The sequence below is a fragment of the Drosophila persimilis genome, unplaced genomic scaffold (assembly GCF_003286085.1).
Source record: "Drosophila persimilis strain 14011-0111.01,24,50 unplaced genomic scaffold, DperRS2 tig00001585-arrow-arrow-pilon, whole genome shotgun sequence".
NCBI lineage: Eukaryota > Metazoa > Arthropoda > Insecta > Diptera > Drosophilidae > Drosophila > Drosophila persimilis.
In genome coordinates, this window is record NW_020825529.1 from 1 (window position 1) to 18,574 (window position 18,574).

Genomic DNA, 18,574 nt, shown 5'->3' on the forward strand with positions numbered 1-18,574 from the left:
GGATTTCCATGTGGATTTGCCACTTGCCTCTGCTTCTGCTTCTGCTTCTACTTCCGCCCCAAGCCATCCATCAGTGGGCCCCATCTAGTGTTGGGTAAACTGCGAAAACTGGGAAAAATGTAAAGCCCTTTCCACTTGAGGAAATTGAGTTATGCTGCAAATCCACACACACTCAAACCTTACGTAAAGAGACAGAAGGTGCTTAGATATATTTCACAGGCGACAAAACTTTCAAGGAGGATTTCCTTTTGGGCTGCAATTAATTGGCGAGGCCCTGAGATACCGACTATGGAAATTGTAGTAAAATTAATCTGAAAATATTCGATACACTCGTAAATATATTCTTACAAATTTAATAGATTTTTAATAGATTTAAATCTAAGTAATTTTTTTTTTATTTTTTATTTTTATTACAAATCAGCTTTACTTAAACTATGATCTAATATTAGTGATATTTACATTGGCTTACTACATATTTTAAGAGTTTAGTGATTAGGTTTATATACAAATTTTAATGATGTGTTATTCAGCAAATTTTTGTATTTTTTATGTTCGATGGGACGTTTGAGTCTGCGTGGGTCTAAGTAAATACTTTATTGACATGTGAGTGTTTCCTTTTCCCCTGAGCGAGAAAATCATGTACTGGGGGCTTCAAAAATATCCCCAATCTTTCGTTTTTCCTCTCACGCAAATTATCATATCGCGGGGCGGGCGGAAATTTCGAAAGTCGCGTTTCCTGGCTTTTTGCCTTGGCCCGGAGGCAGCGGCTTATCCCCGGCACGGTCTCGAGCTCTGCTCCCCCCCGGTTGTTGGCCAATTTGCGTCGATTTTTCGCCCTCTATTTTAAGAGCCGTGAGCCGCCATTTGACCGGGGGCCATTCAACAGAGATCCGTTAAACTGCGGCAGATTTGAAAGCCCGGACAAGATTTAATGAATTTATGTCAAGGTGCGAGGGAATGTCTCTCTCTCCCTCTGTCCCTGTCTCTGGGCGCTGGGCAGTGGACAAGTGTCGGATTTGGTCGCTCGTAGGAGACAGGACCTGTCAACAATAAAGCCTGAATGCCATTTTAATTGGCGCATCGGGGCGTTGGCTGCTGGTCGAAAAGGCGCGAATCCTTGGCAGAGAACTGGCTCCCCCAGGACTGGGTACGGGGGAGGGGGATGCTCCGTTTGGCCTTCAGTCGTTGCGCACAATTAAAAGTTGTCCGCGATGTTTGCCCCCGGACCCGGACCCGCACCCAAGCCCAAACCCCAGCCCAAACCCAAGCCGAACCACAGCCAGGGTCCATTCCGGTCTTGGCCAAAAGTAGCAAAATGAGCAAAAGTTTAGTGAATTAAGTGCATCGGAGAATGGCAGCCCGTGACGGTCCCGGGGAGTGGTCGGCGACAGCTCAAAGGTCACGGGGTCCCGGGAAAAACTTTCCATTGATTTTAGCAGCCACAAGCAGAGTGCAAGATTTCAGGGGAGATTTCAAGCCATAGTATGCCCTGAGTTTAGAGGATACTTAGTCGATCATCAGCCCACATTGATTCGGATACGGACTGAGAATGAATTTCGTTTTGTCGCGGCGAGTGCTGCGGATGGGCGGCTGCCAGGTGCTGGAACCAAACATATATAATGTCCGCCAACTGCTGAAGACCTTCGACACGATCGTCTACGCCGCGGATGGGGTGCTGTGGCGCCTCGATCAGGCACTCACGGGAGCTGCCGATACGTTCAATGCCCTGCGGGCGATGGGCAAGAATTCGTTCATCTGCACCAACAACTCGGAGGCCTCGTGCCGGGCCCTGAGCAAGAAGGCAGACAGCATGGGCTTCCTGATAGCCGAGAACGAGATCCTCTCCTCGGCGCAGGCTCTGGCCCGCTATATGCGAGAGCGGAAGTTCAATCGCAAGGTCTACATCGTGGGTGGCCAGGGCATCAAGGACGAGCTGCGGCAGGTCGGGATCGAGAGTCTGCCGCTGGACTTGGCCTCCACGCAGGAGAACTCCATGGTGGACCAGGTGCAAAAAATGTACTTAGATGCGAATGTGGGCGCCGTGGCCGTCGGCATGGACTTGGGCCTCAATGTGCTGAAGCTGACCAAGGCCAGCATATACCTCCGGGACCCAAAGACCCTCTTTTTGGCCACCAATCGCGATCGCGCCTTTCCAGTGGCTGCCGACCGTCAAGTGCCCGGGGCGGGAGTCGTGGTGGCTGCCATACAGGCGGTGGCGAAGCGGGCCCCGTTCACCTGCGGCAAGCCCAGTCCCTATGTCTGCTCCCATCTGATACGTCAGGGTGTCATCGAGCCGGAACGCACCCTGCTGGTGGGCGACACGTGAGTTTCTCACTCCTATATGGTATTTTCGCTTACTTTCATGCCTTTCCCCCCCCCCGCCCAGCATGTACACGGATATGCAGTTCGGCTACAACTGCGGCTTTCACACTCTACTGGTGGGCACTGGCGTCAGCAGTCTCCAGGATGTCCGCCATGCCCTGGCCTCTAAGCAGGCCTTTGCGTACCAGCAGATACCAGACCTGTATCTGCACAGGCTCTCGGACTTGCTGCCATTCATAACCTCCCGAAACTATTAAGGCCCCTACACCTGACACCTTACCCCTTACACCTTACCCCTTAGACTACATTCATTACTTTAGACAGACAGATAGACACCACGCTCTTACGGCAGTACTTTTGATACCCCTCGCTGTGGGGGGAATGTATAATTGATTGATAATTAAATTTATGTGGCACAGGCGCGCCCTTTAGGGGGGATCCCGAGAAGGGTCCTGAGAGCGGTTAATACGATGTGTACCTATTATTTCTCGGTGCTGGGCTTGCTCTGTTCAAACAGTGCTTTTTGATTGGATCTGAGATCTTGGTTTCTGAGAAAACTCACAATCTAGTACTGGCTGTGTGGAATGTCAATTGTGGTTTGACTGTTTTATTGTTGTTTCAAAATATCACCTACGAGCAGTTGTAGTCCCGTGCTGAGCCATGTTCAAGCGTACCTGCACGGATCTGACCAAAATACCCAAGGAGAAGGTGCGCCAGTGGCTGACCACAATCGAATCGGTGATATTCGATGCCGACGGTGTTCTGTGGCACCTGAACCGGCCGATCAATGGGGCAGTGGAGACCTTTAATATGATCAAGAGCTCGGGCAGGCAGGTGCTGGTGGCGACCAACCATTCGGGTCTGCTCACCAAGGATCTGGCCGCGAAGGCGCACCAGTTCGGCTACGAGATCCAGGAAGAGCAGATACTGAGCTCGGCGCTGTCCGTGGCCAGGTTCCTCAGCGCGAAGGGGTTCAAAAAGAAGGCGTACATCGTCGGGGAGTCGGCCATTGTCGATGAGCTGGCCAAGGAGAACATCTGCAGCTTCTCTGTGGGCAAGGAGAAGCTGCTCAAGCCCATGGAACAGTTTGCCAAGGATATGTACCTGGATCACGAGGTGGGCGCCGTGATAATCGGCAAGGATGAGAGCTTCAATGTGCCGAAGATAATCAGGGCCAGTTCGTACCTCCAGGAGCCGAAGGTCCTCTTCCTGGGCACCTGTCTGGACACCGCCTATCCGGTGGGCAAAAACCGGATGATTGTGGGCGCCGGTGCCATGGTGGCCGCCGTGAAGGCCATCACTGGCCGAATGCCGCTGATTTTGGGCAAGCCGAATCCCCTGATGGTGGAGCAGCTGCTGCAATGCGGCGTCCTCAAGCGGGAGTCCACGCTGATGGTTGGCGACACGTAAGTGGTCCGTCCTCCTGCCCCACCTGCTCTTACCTCACCCGCCTATTCCAGTCTCTACACGGACATTCTGTTCGCCAGCAACTGCGGCTTCCAATCGCTTTTCGTGGGCACCGGCGTCAGCATCTTGAAAGAGGTGCGCCAGATTTGCAATGACGAAGGACACAGCAAAGTGGACATGATCCCAGACACCTATCTGCCCTCTCTGGGACACTTGCGGGAGTTCCTCTGCTAGATCTGTCGATCATGAACACAACACATGAATGCATGCCCATCCATCTCGTACACCTTCTAAATGTAATGCTTCCGGTAATCACCGGATAGCACTCACGGGACACTGTCGAACTAAGAATTATTACGGGGCCGGGGCACCTAGGCAATCGCCGGATAGTACTCACGGGACACTTTCGAACTAAGAATTGCTACGGGGATCGGGGATATCGACAAGCATCGCCGAGGGTGCCTAGGCAATCGCCGGATAGCACTCACGGGACACTGTCGAACTAATAATTGCTACGGGGGTCGGAGACAGGGTTAGAGAGAGACAGGGCGGAGAAAAAATGAAATTGTTTTCTTGATGCTGGCTATAATAATAATACGATCCAATTCCGCACTCTAGAAGATATAGTCATCTTCTACGATTCTGCGTTTTTAGTTTTCTCGTATCGTCGAAATTGTGGCTGCCACAGATTTTCGCACTTTGTGGGGGCGGAAGTGGGCGGGGCAAAGTTTTGAAATATTTTTGGAGCAGTGACATATCACAGAAGTCTGGATCCAAAACATCGTTGCTCTAGCTCTTATAGTCTTTGAGCATTAGGCGCTGAAGGGGACGGACAGACGGACGGACGGAAAGACGGACGGACAGACGGACAGACAGACATGGCTCAATCGACTCGGCTATTGATGCTGATCAAGAATATATATACTTTATGGGGTCGGAAACGATTCCTTCTGAACGTTACACACATCCACTTTTACCACAAATCTAATATACCCCAATACTCATTTTGAGTATCGGGTATAACGAGGGGGAACGTTGTGAGTTGCTGCGGACACCGCAACTCTACAGTTATACCCGATACTAAGTCAGTATGGCTCTCCTCCGGCAGCGCCGCTAATATTAAACGACACGACAAAGAGTGCGTGCGAGAGAGACAGAAAATCAGTCTGAGCGTGACGTCGGGCGCTGCGTAGCCAATGCAAATTGATTTGTTCCTTTTGGCTACAAAAATTATCTGATCTGATCCAGATTCAGCAATCTGATAGATATGGTCATTATCTATGATTCTGCGTTTTTAGTTTTCTCAAATCTGCAATATTGTGGATGCAACAGATTTTCGTCCTTTGTGGGGGCGGAAGGGGGTGGGGCAAAGTTTTGAAATATTTTTGGAGCAGTGACATATCACAGAAGTCTGGATCCAAAACATCGTTGCTCTAGCTCTTATAGTCTTTGAGCATTAGGCGCTGAAGGGGACGGACAGACGGACAGACGGACGGACGGACAGACAGACGTGGCTCAATCGACTCGGCTATTGATGCTGATCAAGAATATATATACTTTATGGGGTCGGAAACGATTCCTTCTGGACGTTACACACATACACTTTTACCACAAATCTAATATACCCCAATACTCATTTTGAGTATCGGGTATAAAAAAAAACGAGGGGGAACGTTGTGAGTTGCTGCGGACACCGCAACTCTACGGTTATACCCGATACTAAGTCAGTATGGCTCTCCTCCGGCAGACGCCGCTAATATTAAACGACACGACAAAGATTGCGTGCGAGAGAGACATCTGATCCAGATTTAGCAATCTGATAGATATGGTCATTCTCTATGATTCTGTGTTTTTAGTTTTCTCGAATCTGCAATATTGTGGATGCAACAGATTTTCGACCTTTGTGGGGGCGGAAGGGGGTGGGGCGAAATTCTGAGATATACGTTTTATAGTGAGATCTAACAGGAGTGAGGATACCAAATTTGGTTACTCTAGCCTTAATAGTCTCTGAGATTTGTGGTTGCCCCAGATTTTCGTCCTTTGCGGGGGCGGAAGGGGGGTGTCGAAATTTTGACACAAAACGGTCAAGGTCCGATATCACAGGAGTGTGGATACCAAATTTGGTTGCTCCAGCTTTTATGGGTTCTGAGATCCTTGAACTCATATTTTGCAATTGGCAAAACCGACCATGAAACCTGTGTGTTAGAGAGAGACAGAGCGAGAAAGAGTGAAATTATTTTCTTGATTCTGGCTATAATAATTATACGATCTGGTTCAGATTTTGCACTCTAGAAGATATGGTCATCTTCTACGATTCTGCGTTTTTAGTTTTTTCGTGTCGTCAAAATTGTTGATGCCACAGATTTTCGTCCTTTGTGGGGGCGGAAGGGGGTGGGGCAAAGTTTTGAAATATTTTTGGAGCAGTGACATATCACAGAAGTTGTAAAGTAGTGATCCTAGGCTGGGGTCAGGCTCAGTCTGCCCAGGGTCACCTACAGTTTATTTGTAAGTTGCTGAGACGTTGAGACTGGGGGGAGGGAAGGCGGGTCGTTGGCGCATGGATCGCCGAGCCGCCGTCAACGACGGGGCCTTCGGGAGAAATAAGGGTGGGGGGGGGGAGAGCGGGCGTGGGGCCGGGCGGCGCGAAACTCACCCGAGACGCTGCACTCCCCGACTTCAGCAGGGTAAAACCCCTGTTGCCAAGGTCGAGGTGGGCCGCGGATCCGGGGAGGTGAAGGAAAAGGATAAGGGGGGGCGCCTCTGTCGAAACGCGTACCACTTCTCACTCCAGCAGGGTAAAACCCTGTTGCCAGAGGCAGAGCGGGAGCGTAGCGACCGAGAACAGTCAGGAAAACGGATGGGGAGGGGGTGGAGAGATGACCGCAGTCGGTGGTCCGACCGGAGAAAACAAATGGAAGCCAACGCGTTCTTAATTCTATGATCGAAGTTTTATTGGATTAATTCCCCTCGCACTCCCTTCTACTCCTACTACTACCTTGGCCATCGGCCAGCTCACCCGCGGATCCGGCGCCTGTGTTCCCGCAGCTCCTCCATGCTTTTTTTCTCCTCTCTGGCGCGCGGCCGTTCAACACTTTTCTTTATCTCTTCACTTCGATGTCCGCGACGTTCCGTCTTCGCTCACTTCCAAGAATCGACTCCTTCTCTCGCCACGGTCGCTCGACGTTCTCCCCACGCCTCGCGCTCGTTTTCGGGCCAACGGGACTTTTCCGAAAGAGATCCGCTCTGCTGCCGGCTGAGCATGGCTCTCTCTCCTCGCCGTCTTCTTTGCGGTTGTTCCGTGTGAGCTGGCCGTTTGGCGGGATTTCGGCTATGCAAAACATAACTAGCTTATTTACTACTATAGCATATGATTGTGACTAATCCAATTATTATTATTATTATTATTATTCTTATTACTATGTGAGGGTCCCAGTATGGGTCCTCACACCCTCTCCTTACTTCGGGGGGCCCGTGAGCGAATAGTCACTTTGCTCGTCTTGCTGATGTGGACCTGGAAGAAGGTGTTGTCCGCCTCTGCCAAGAATCGGACATCTTTACGCCGCGGGTTGACGAGTTGTGCCAGGAGCCGGGCTTTCAGGGTGTCTGGCAGCCGGCCGTCGGGCGTACGTACTCTCCAATCCGCCTCCCCAGTCACCCAACGAACGGCTGGGTTGGGGGTCGACGTTTCTGGTATCTCCGGACGGCCGCCGTCGATATGTAGGATGGCGTCCAGATCGCGGACGGCCGGTAGCTCTGCGTCTTCGGTGGCGATGTCTTCGGGACGCAGGATGGCGTCAAAGTTGCTGACGGCCGGTAGTCCTGCATCTTCGGGGGCGATGTCTTCGGGACGCAGGATGGCGTCAAAGTTGCTGACGGCCGGTAGTCCTGCATCTTCGGGGGCGATGTCTTCGGGACGCAGGATGGCGTCAAAGTTGCTGACGGCCGGTAGTCCTGCATCTTCGGGGGCGATGTCTTCGGGACGCAGGATGGCGTCAAAGTTGCTGACGGCCGGTAGCCCTGCATCTTCGGGGGCGATGTCTTCGGGACGCAGGATGGCGTCAAAGTTGCTGACGGCCGGTAGTCCTGCGTCTTCGGGGGCGATGTCCAACCCGTCTATCCGTTCGAGAAGGTTGAGCGTATCAAGGGCCCCGAAGAGTGCCGGAAGCGGTGGCTCTTCCCAGCGGAGCACCTCTTTTTCGAACTCCGTCGGCTCGAATTGCTGGCGGTATCCGCGTGCGGTGGCACCTGGCAGCCCGTCAGGGATAGTGATGGCCTCTGCCCCCTCGTCGGGGCTCGGACCCGGAGCGGTGTAGTCGGCTGCTTCTCCTACGGTGGCGTGTCCAGGGCCCTGCGCGTGCTCTTCGGCGACTTGGTCGGGGTTGACCTGGCTGGGGCCCTGAGCATGGGTGAACGTGGCTCTGGCGGCGTTGCCAGGGCTTGGGTCCCTGTACGTCTGGGCCACGTCTCCTATAATATTGACGTGATCGGGGTCGGAATCGTGCCCCTCGATGATCTGGTCGATGCGGGGCCAGCTTACGACGTCGCCGCATAAATTTTCCCAGCTGAGGACCTCTGGGTGGACTTGGAATTCTCGCGGAGTGGGGCGAAGAATCAGTTCCTCGATGATCTCCCAGTCGACTGGGGGCTCCGGCCTGGCTTTTGTCGTAGTTCTCCGTCGGCGGGGGTCTCTCGCATTCGCTGAGCTGTGAATAGGAATGGACTGGTTGACTACAGGCAAGAAATACTTTGATACTCTATGAGTGCGGCGGAGCGGTTATAGACTTAATGAGAATCTCCAAAATGTCGGCCTTGGTTGGTCCCTTCGGTACAATCACGGTTGCGGTTTGCCCTTGAAGGAACAGCCACGCCCGCTTCGTTTGGTGCGTCGTTCTTCGAAGGATGTCCGGGTCCCGGAAGCGGATGTGTCCAGGAGAAGCGGCCACGCACGCCTCGTTCGGTGCGTCGTTCCTCGCAGGATATCCGGGTTCCTGAAGCGGATGGGTCCAGGAGAAGCAGCCACGCACGCCTCGTTCGGTGCGTCGTTCCTCGCAAGATATCCGGGTTCCTGATTGGTTTCGTCTCTGTGTATCCGGGGTGTCAGCATCGTCGTGGCGGTTTGAGTAGATCTGCGTTGTAATCAAGATTGTTGTATATTGGTTCGGTCAGGGTCGTCTTCACTGTCCGTCCTGATCTGGTCGGCCTTTTCGTCATCTTCGTCGATGGTCGGGTAGAACGCCTTCAGGTCGTTCAAACTGGCTGATCGCTGCTTACGTCCGTTTAGAACCTGTAATCGGACGAGATTCGGAGAGAGAAACTTGGTCACCCGGTATGGTCCCTCGAATTTCGTGGCCAACTTGGAGGCGAAGCCTTCGGCTGCTTTGGACAGAGTGTGGCGACGTAACATCACTTGGGATCCAATAGCCGGTTTCCATTCCCTACGGCGGAGGTTGTAATGTCGTTTTTGCTCCTCTGATGCTTTGTCGCAGTTTGTTTTTGCGATTTCGAACACCTCTCTCATCTGTCGTGCCCTGGTCTCCGGGTCGGCGATGCTAGTTCCCGTTCCTGGCGTAACCTCGTCGTACAAGGCGCCTGGCAGTCTTGGCTCGCGACCTTGGATCAAAAACGCGGGGCTGAATCGCGTCGAATCGGACACGCTTGAGTTGATCGCGAGCGTGATTTCTGGCAAGAGCTCGTCCCAAGTGTTCTGTTTTCCGTCGATGTATTGCGCCACCATCGTTTTAATTGTTCTGTTCGCGCGTTCTGTTGGATTTTGTTGGGGAGTGTACGGGGCAGTATGCTGAAGTTCCATCCCTAGCCTTTTGCAGAATCCTTTGAACGATCGGCTGGTAAACTGTGCCCCATTGTCGCAAACGAAGGTACGAGGGGTACCAAAGCGGCTTAGGATTCTTTCTCGGAATGATCTTTCCAGGTGTGGCGTAGTTGCCTTGCGTAGAGGCACCAGTTCGACCCACTTACTAAATGCGTCGAAGAAAACCAGGAGGACGGTGTTTCCATGTTTGGAGCGGGGCAACGGCCCAACAAAGTCGGCGCATAACACGCTGAAGGGTTCGTCAACTTGTCTGGTGAACATTTTCCCCGCCGGTTTGAACTGGCTCACCTTGTATTTTTGGCACACTACGCATTGGCGAACGTATCTGGCGACTTCTCGGAACAGGCCTGGCCAGTAGTACTTTTGGGCGACTCGTGTGCTTGTTTTTCGGATTCCTAGATGTCCGGCCGTCGGGTGGTCATGGCATTCTTTTAGTACGCGTCGTCTATGTTCTGCAGCGACGCAGAGTTTCCATGGGGTGGAGTCTTCTTCTTCGGGCACGGTGTGCAGGCGCCGATACAGTTGTCCACTCTCGCTTCGGTAGTCTTCATATTTGCCCGGCTGCTGCCTGATTCTCGCCAACATTTTCCTGATCCACTTGCACTGTGACTCCTCCTCCAGAGCTTGATGTAGTAACTCCAATGGTTGGCGGGAAAGTGCATCTGCTACCACGTTCTGCTTCCCTCGGCGATAGTGAATATCGAATTGATACTGTTGCAGCTCTAAAGCCCAACGTGCTATCCGTCCAGTGGGGTTGTCGATCGAGTTGATCCATTTGAGGGCGAGATGGTCCGTGATCACGTCAAATCGGTATCCTTCCAAGTAACAGCGCAGCTTGCGGATTGACCACACTATTGCCAAGCATTCCTTCTCAGTAACGGAGTAGTTCTCCTCGGCTTTGGACAAGCGTCGACTCGCGTAGGCTATTACTCGTTCCTCGTCCCTTATCTTTTGTGTAAGGACGGCTCCTAATCCTTGTTCGCTAGCGTCGGTTTGCAATGAGAATTTTTCAGAAAAATCAGGGCAGGCGAGGACCGGCGCTTCAGTTAACCTGATCTTCAACTCCTCGAAGGCTTTCTCCTGTTCTTCCGACCATTTCCATTGCCGATCTTTCCTTAACAACGCCGTCATGGGTTCTACTATTTCGGAAAAGTTGGGTACAAACCGCCGGTACCAGGAGGCCATGCCGATGCATCGGCGAAGTTCCTTGACACCTGCCGGGGGTTTCAGGTTGCGCACTGCGGCGATCTTGTCAGGATCCGTGTGTATGCCGTTCCCGCTGATGACGTGTCCTAAATACTTCAGTCTGCGTTTGAAGAAGCTGCATTTGTCCTTGTTGAGTCGAAGATTAGCCTTGCGCAGCCGCTGTAGAACTGTCCCAAGATGCCGCATGTGGTCCTCCACGGTGTGCCCGATGACGATAATGTCATCAAGATAGGCGAATGCGTGTGGTTCCATGTCGGGGCCAATCACGCTATCCAGTGCTCGCTGGAAGGTCGCGCCGGCGGAGTGAAGGCCAAAAGGCATCACTTTCCAGTGAAACAATCCGCGGCCCGGCACGGTGAACGCCGTGCACTCGCGGCTGGTTGGGGCAAGCGGAATTTGCCAGTAGCCGCTCTTCAGGTCCAGGGTCGATATGTACCTGGCATCTCTCAGCTGTTCCAATATGTGTTGAATCCTGGGGAGGGGATACGCGTCGGGGATCGATCGCGCGTTCAACTGTCGGAAGTCTATGCACATCCTGATGTCACCTGTTTTCTTGCCCACGAGGACGATTGGGGCGCTATGTGGACTCTTCGAAGGTTCAATCTGCCCTTCCTTAAGCAGTTCGTCGACCTGTTTATTAATGACGGCTTGCATAGCGGGGTTTTTTGGATAATAACGTTGTTTTATCGGCTTGTTGTCGCGCATCACGATGGTGTGTTCTGCAATGGGGGACACTCCGCTGAGGCCGTCGAATTGTTTCAGTTCCTGTTGCAACCATTCGGTGATCCGGGGTTCCAGGGGTTCGTCGTCTTCGGGCTCGAATCCAGGGGTCAAAACGTCGGGCAATTGGGATATATTCACGGTGGCCACTGTTGCTCCTTGTGTCCGTTCCCTGGTGCGCCTACGGCGGGGCCCGTTGTCGCCGATGCCGGGCTCGAATCGCACTCGTTTCTTGGATCGCTGCTGTACCTCGTGTACCCGGAAGGGGTTTTTCAGCATGGCTCTGTGGTCGAGGCCGGGGAGCGCCGATGTCCATCCGGGTTGGTATCCTGCCGGGGTCGAGACCTCGCCCGAATTCCTAGAATTCCTTGAAGGAACGGCCACGCACGTCTCGTTTGGTACGTCGTCCCTCGCAAGTTTTTCCCACCTCACCATCATGGATCCCAGGGGATCGGCCACGCGCTCCTCGTTCGGCACGTCGTTCCTCGTCGGTTCTTGATGCTGGGCGACCCGGTCTCGGCTGAGATTCGTAGGTTGATCCAGGCGGGCTGTGGATCCTATGTATTGAGTCCTGGTATCATGGCTGTGTTTAAATTGCAGGCGCAAGGGGACTCCTCCACACTGCAGGGTCGCGTCTATTCCGCATAGGAAATCCATCCCGAGGAGGACGTCATCCAGCACGTCTTTCATTACTAGCACCGGCATCTTTACTTGTTGATCTCCTAGTCGTATGTCTGCCATCAGCGCCTGAGTCAATTCCCGGAGGGACCCATCCGCCAATCTGATCGTCGTTCGTACCATCGCTATACTCTGTCCGTTGTCCAGCTCCAGGGCTTTGCGTTCGCTAACGAAGCTCCGTGTGGCGCCTGTGTCCAGAGTAGCGAGTAGGTCCTCTCCTTCCATGGTTACTTGCGCGCGAATTCGTCCTCTCTCCAGCCGCAGGGTTCCCTTTACTGCCTCGGGGTGGGATTGGCGGTCTTCGCCCGGTCCCCTGCCGAGTGAAGCGCCTGTCCGTTTCCCGACGAATTCCTGCGACAGCATTCGATGGTGCGTAGCCCGCGACGGCCGCAGTCCCAGCAGTATAAGACTTGGGGCTGTTTACACTCCCTGGAAAAGTGTCCGGACCCGCCGCAGTTCCTACAAGCATGCTGCACGTCGATTATGGGGTCGGCGTCTTGGAGGATGGTTCCATTCCTGACATCCGGCTGCTGCGAGTCCGTCGACCAATCCCTCACCTGGGTTCTATCGTGCCGGAGATCCTGTGTCCTCGCAGCCGCGTGATTCCTTGGTCCTCGTTGACCAGCCGTTGGCCCTAAAGTTTCCCGCGGACGGGTGTCTCGTGCTTGGTTCGCGTATCCCGTGAGCTCCGACGGTCCCTTGTTACGCGTCACCTCGAAGTTCACAACTAGTTGCGTTAATTCGGAGAGAGAATCAAAATCTTTTCGTCTCGTAAACAACTGGTATTCCGGGAGCATGTTATCGTATATCCTTTCCAATTCCTGAGCCTCGGTGTATCCCGCGCGCTGCATCATTAGTCGAATGTCCACGAGGTACGTTTTAAACGCTTCTTTTGGTCGTTGAAAATGGGTTCGGATCTCGTCTTCTAGCCGTTGAAAGTACCGGGGAGGCAAAAAAAACTCTGAAAACTCTTTGCGAAAGGTCTCCCATGGTTCTCCACTAAGGCGGCTCGTTCGAAACCAACTCTCGGCCCGACCGGTCAACAACACGAGGATTCCTTGTGATAAGTGTCGTAGATCTATCTTATAAGTGGCTGCCCTCTCTTGCACGGGCTCAAGGAAACTTAACGGATCGCCGGACCCATCAAACACGATTCCCCAGCGGACCATTTTCTCGGTGATCGCAGCGTTAAAATGCTCTTCGTTCCAGGTGGACCCCTTCGTTGGTGGGTCCTTGCTACCGTGCAGGTTTCTCTGCGCGGCACCGACGTCGATGCCATGGAGCAGGCTCTCTGCCGGCACAGCGGATCCCGACGCCGCGATACTACGGCTACTGGCGGGTACGACATCATACGCAGCCGGGGGATGGGGTTGTAGGCTAAGAGGCGCGAGTGTAGAAGGGCGGGGAGAAAGTGGTTTAACCTCTGGAGTCACGGCGACTCCGTACTGGGCCTCCAATTCCTCCAACCGAGCACGCGCCGTACTTGGTAAATCGGCCGAGTTTGCGAAGGTCGCGAGTCGACGTCTCAACTCTTCGACAGTTCCAGCGCTGTCTAACCCAAGCTCCGCGGTAATCATCTCCAACTCGTTCTTGCGCCTGACCGAAATCCACTTGACTCCCATGTTGAGTTGGTCCGGGTCACTGTTGCTGCACGTGGTCTACGATCAAATGTCGGGGGCGTCGCCCGAGGAGTCGAAAAACGTAGCTAAGGACGCGGCGAGAGACGGGGCTCTGAATCCTTAAACGGCGAGGACGCGTGCGAGGCTATTCGGTGGTGAATTACCGGTGGGCCGTCTTGGTCGGGGACCTGGACACGGGGGCTGGCAATTAACACGCGCTTGTTCAGGGGTACTTTAGTCGTTGGTTTCTGCAGGACTGTTCCGGTTAGAATGCGTTGGTTCGAGTTCGGTTTCGGGGGGAGCGCGAGGTGGACAGAAGACGCGGGATCGCTGTCGTTGTATGCTGCGGGATAGGGACCACTGTATGCTGCGGGATAGGGACCACTGTATTTTGCGCGTTGTGTACTGATCGAAGGCAGGGGATCACTCTGTTCCACACGTTGTATGTTGACCGAATCCTGAGGATGACTGTCTCTTGCGTTGTATACAACCCGGCTTATATTGGGTCTGGCTGAACGGCCGAGCCTCTGCCGACGTCGACGTCTCGGAATCGGCCGAGAACACCACGCGAGAGAGCCGCGGGCGAATGGTTAGGTAAATAGTCGAAGATCGGGGGGTGCGGGTAGTATGAGAAAGGGATAATTTCATGTATTATACTCGTGGGTCGTTCGGCGCATGCCCGCCGCCGACGCCCAGAACTGTTCTCCGGTCTTCACTCCCTCTCTCCCCACTGAAATGCAACAGAGATCTGGCTGCCCTTGGCTCTTTCCCCACTGTACCGGGCGCTATGATCCCGCATGGTTTTGCCTGAGTATAACGGAATTTTCGTTCTGCTTTGCGTGCTGCTTCGTCGCTGGTGCTTCACTTGGATTTTTTTTTTTTTCTCTCTTTCTGCTGGGCATGGGAAGGGCATCACTATGCTTTGCTTGGCTGCGGGCTGTACTTTCATTCTGTCGTTTTCCTCTCTCATTTCCTCTTTTATTTGATGACGGCTAACGGGGATTGTACAGCTTTTCAGCCACGCTTTGCTCGCTGCTGGCCTGTACATTCGTATCGTATTTTCTTATTGATACCCTATAAATTTCTCCTCGGTTTGATGCGGCACTACCTACGCGATCTACTTGTGGGTCTTTAGGCCACGAAGGGTGAAATCCCCCCCAGAAAACTATCGTTTGAATTGTCTCAACAGTCCCTGCTCGGGCGCCATCTGTAAAGTAGTGATCCTAGGCTGGGGTCAGGCTCAGTCTGCCCAGGGTCACCTACAGTTTATTTGTAAGTTGCTGAGACGTTGAGACTGGGGGGAGGGAAGGCGGGTCGTTGGCGCATGGATCGCCGAGCCGCCGTCAACGACGGGGCCTTCGGGAGAAATTAGGGGGGGGGGGGGAGAGCGGGCGTGGGGCCGGGCGGCGCGAAACTCACCCGAGACGCTGCACTCCCCGACTTCAGCAGGGTAAAACCCCTGTTGCCAAGGTCGAGGTGGGCCGCGGATCCGGGGAGGTGAAGGAAAAGGATAAGGGGGGGCGCCTCTGTCGAAACGCGTCCCACTTCTCACTCCAGCAGGGTAAAACCCTGTTGCCAGAGGCAGGGCGGGAGCGTAGCGACCGAGAACAGTCAGGAAAACGGATGGGGAGGGGGTGGAGAGATGACCGCAGTCGGTGGTCCGACCGGAGAAAACAAATGGAAGCCAACGCGTTCTTAATTCTATGATCGAAGTTTTATTGGATTAATTCCCCTCGCACTCCCTTCTACTCCTACTACTACCTTGGCCATCGGCCAGCTCACCCGCGGATCCGGCGCCTGTGTTCCCGCAGCTCCTCCATGCTTTTTTTCTCCTCTCTGGCGCGCGGCCGTTCAACACTTTTCTTTATCTCTTCACTTCGATGTCCGCGACGTTCCGTCTTCGCTCACTTCCAAGAATCGACTCCTTCTCTCGCCACGGTCGCTCGACGTTCTCCCCACGCCTCGCGCTCGTTTTCGGGCCAACGGGACTTTTCCGAAAGAGATCCGCTCTGCTGCCGGCTGAGCATGGCTCTCTCTCCTCGCCGTCTTCTTTGCGGTTGTTCCGTGTGAGCTGGCCGTTTGGCGGGATTTCGGCTATGCAAAACATAACTAGCTTATTTACTACTATAGCATATGATTGTGACTAATCCAATTATTATTATTATTATTATTATTCTTATTACTATGTGAGGGTCCCAGTATGGGTCCTCACAAAGTCTGGATCCAAAACATCGTTGCTCTAGCTCTTATAGTCTTTGAGCATTAGGCGCTGAAGGGGACGGACAGACGGACGGACGGAAAGACGGACGGACGGACAGACGGACAGACAGACATGGCTCAATCGACTCGGCTATTGATGCTGATCAAGAATATATATACTTTATAGGGTCGGAAACGATTCCTTCTGGACGTTACACTCATCCACTTTTACCACAAATCTAATATACCCCAATACTCATTTTGAGTATCGGGTATAAAAAAAAACGAGGGGGAACGTTGTGAGTTGCTGCGGACACCGCAACTCTACGGTTATACCCGATACTAAGTCAGTATGGCTCTCCTCCGGCAGACGCCGCTAATATTAAACGACACGACAAAGATTGCGTGCGAGAGAGACATCTGATCCAGATTTAGCAATCTGATAGATATGGTCATTCTCTATGATTCTGTGTTTTTAGTTTTCTCGAATCTGCAATATTGTGGATGCAACAGATTTTCGACCTTTGTGGGGGCGGAAGGGGGTGGGGCGAAATTCTGAGATATACGTTTTATAGTGAGATCTAACAGGAGTGAGGATACCAAATTTGGTTACTCTAGCCTTAATAGTCTCTGAGATTTGTGGTTGCCCCAGATTTTCGTCCTTTGCGGGGGCGGAATGGGGGTGTCGAAATTTTGACACAAAACGGTCAAGGTCCGATATCACAGGAGTGTGGATACCAAATTTGGTTGCTCCAGCTTTTATGGGTTCTGAGATCCTTGAACTCATATTTTGCAATTGGCAAAACCGACCATGAAACCTGTGTGTTAGAGAGAGACAGAGCGAGAAAGAGTGAAATTATTTTCTTGATTCTGGCTATAATAATTATACGATCTGGTTCAGATTTTGCACTCTAGAAGATATGGTCATCTTCTACGATTCTGCGTTTTTAGTTTTTTCGTGTCGTCAAAATTGTTGATGCCACAGATTTTCGTCCTTTGTGGGCGCGGAAGGGGGTGGGGCAAAGTTTTGAAATATTTTTGGAGCAGTGACATATCACAGAAGTCTGGATCCAAAACATCGTTGCTCTAGCTCTTATAGTCTTTGAGCATTAGGCGCTGAAGGGGACGGACAGACGGACGGACGGAAAGACGGACGGACGGACAGACGGACAGACAGACATGGCTCAATCGACTCGGCTATTGATGCTGATCAAGAATATATATACTTTATAGGGTCGGAAACGATTCCTTCTGGACGTTACACTCATCCACTTTTACCACAAATCTAATATACCCCAATACTCATTTTGAGTATCGGGGTCGAGACCTCGCCCGAATTCCTAGAATTCCTTGAAGGAACGGCCACGCACGTCTCGTTTGGTACGTCGTCCCTCGCAAGTTTTTCCCACCTCACCATCATGGATCCCAGGGGATCGGCCACGCGCTCCTCGTTCGGCACGTCGTTCCTCGTCGGTTCTTGATGCTGGGCGACCCGGTCTCGGCTGAGATTCGTAGGTTGATCCAGGCGGGCTGTGGATCCTATGTATTGAGTCCTGGTATCATGGCTGTGTTTAAATTGCAGGCGCAAGGGGACTCCTCCACACTGCAGGGTCGCGTCTATTCCGCATAGGAAATCCATCCCGAGGAGGACGTCATCCAGCACGTCTTTCATTACTAGCACCGGCATCTTTACTTGTTGATCTCCTAGTCGTATGTCTGCCATCAGCGCCTGAGTCAATTCCCGGAGGGACCCATCCGCCAATCTGATCGTCGTTCGTACCATCGCTATACTCTGTCCGTTGTCCAGCTCCAGGGCTTTGCGTTCGCTAACGAAGCTCCGTGTGGCGCCTGTGTCCAGAGTAGCGAGTAGGTCCTCTCCTTCCATGGTTACTTGCGCGCGAATTCGTCCTCTCTCCAGCCGCAGGGTTCCCTTTACTGCCTCGGGGTGGGATTGGCGGTCTTCGCCCGGTCCCCTGCCGAGTGAAGCGCCTGTCCGTTTCCCGACGAATTCCTGCGACAGCATTCGATGGTGCGTAGCCCGCGACGGCCGCAGTCCCAGCAGTATAAGACTTGGGGCTGTTTACACTCCCTGGAAAAGTGTCCGGACCCGCCGCAGTTCCTACAAGCATGCTGCACGTCGATTATGGGGTCGGCGTCTTGGAGGATGGTTCCATTCCTGACATCCGGCTGCTGCGAGTCCGTCGACCAATCCCTCACCTGGGTTCTATCGTGCCGGAGATCCTGTGTCCTCGCAGCCGCGTGATTCCTTGGTCCTCGTTGACCAGCCGTTGGCCCTAAAGTTTCCCGCGGACGGGTGTCTCGTGCTTGGTTCGCGTATCCCGTGAGCTCCGACGGTCCCTTGTTACGCGTCACCTCGAAGTTCACAACTAGTTGCGTTAATTCGGAGAGAGAATCAAAATCTTTTCGTCTCGTAAACAACTGGTATTCCGGGAGCATGTTATCGTATATCCTTTCCAATTCCTGAGCCTCGGTGTATCCCGCGCGCTGCATCATTAGTCGAATGTCCACGAGGTACGTTTTAAACGCTTCTTTTGGTCGTTGAAAATGGGTTCGGATCTCGTCTTCTAGCCGT

General features: G+C 53.0%; 2 protein-coding genes across 2 annotated transcripts; both read left to right on the top strand.

Annotated features, from left to right (window-relative positions):
• The first annotated feature begins 1,549 nt into the window (after positions 1 to 1,549).
• LOC6603980 (glycerol-3-phosphate phosphatase) lies at positions 1,550 to 2,761 on the top strand. The gene is made up of 2 exons (XM_026994252.1): positions 1,550 to 2,322; positions 2,387 to 2,761. Exons 1-2 carry the CDS (start codon positions 1,550 to 1,552, stop codon positions 2,577 to 2,579), a joined length of 966 nt encoding a protein of 321 aa, XP_026850053.1. The 3' UTR covers positions 2,580 to 2,761.
• Positions 2,762 to 2,941: 180 nt separating this feature from the next.
• LOC6603900 (glycerol-3-phosphate phosphatase) lies at positions 2,942 to 4,063 on the top strand. Its single transcript, XM_002028811.2, has 2 exons — positions 2,942 to 3,728; positions 3,783 to 4,063. The coding sequence occupies exons 1-2, from the start codon at positions 2,983 to 2,985 to the stop codon at positions 3,961 to 3,963; spliced, it is 927 nt and encodes a 308-aa protein (XP_002028847.2). The 5' UTR covers positions 2,942 to 2,982; the 3' UTR covers positions 3,964 to 4,063.
• Positions 4,064 to 18,574: the final 14,511 nt, after the last annotated feature.

Bases quoted from the DNA above. Each gene is read 5' to 3' on its own strand.
- LOC6603980 (XM_026994252.1), top strand. From the start codon at position 1,550: ATGAATTTCGTTTTGTCGCGGCGAGTGCTGCGGATGGGCGGCTGCCAG. The intron at 2,323-2,386 runs GTGAGTTTCTCA...CCCCCCGCCCAG, and splicing joins ACCCTGCTGGTGGGCGACAC to CATGTACACGGATATGCAGT.
- LOC6603900 (XM_002028811.2), top strand. From the start codon at position 2,983: ATGTTCAAGCGTACCTGCACGGATCTGACCAAAATACCCAAGGAGAAG. The intron at 3,729-3,782 runs GTAAGTGGTCCG...CGCCTATTCCAG, and splicing joins ACGCTGATGGTTGGCGACAC to TCTCTACACGGACATTCTGT.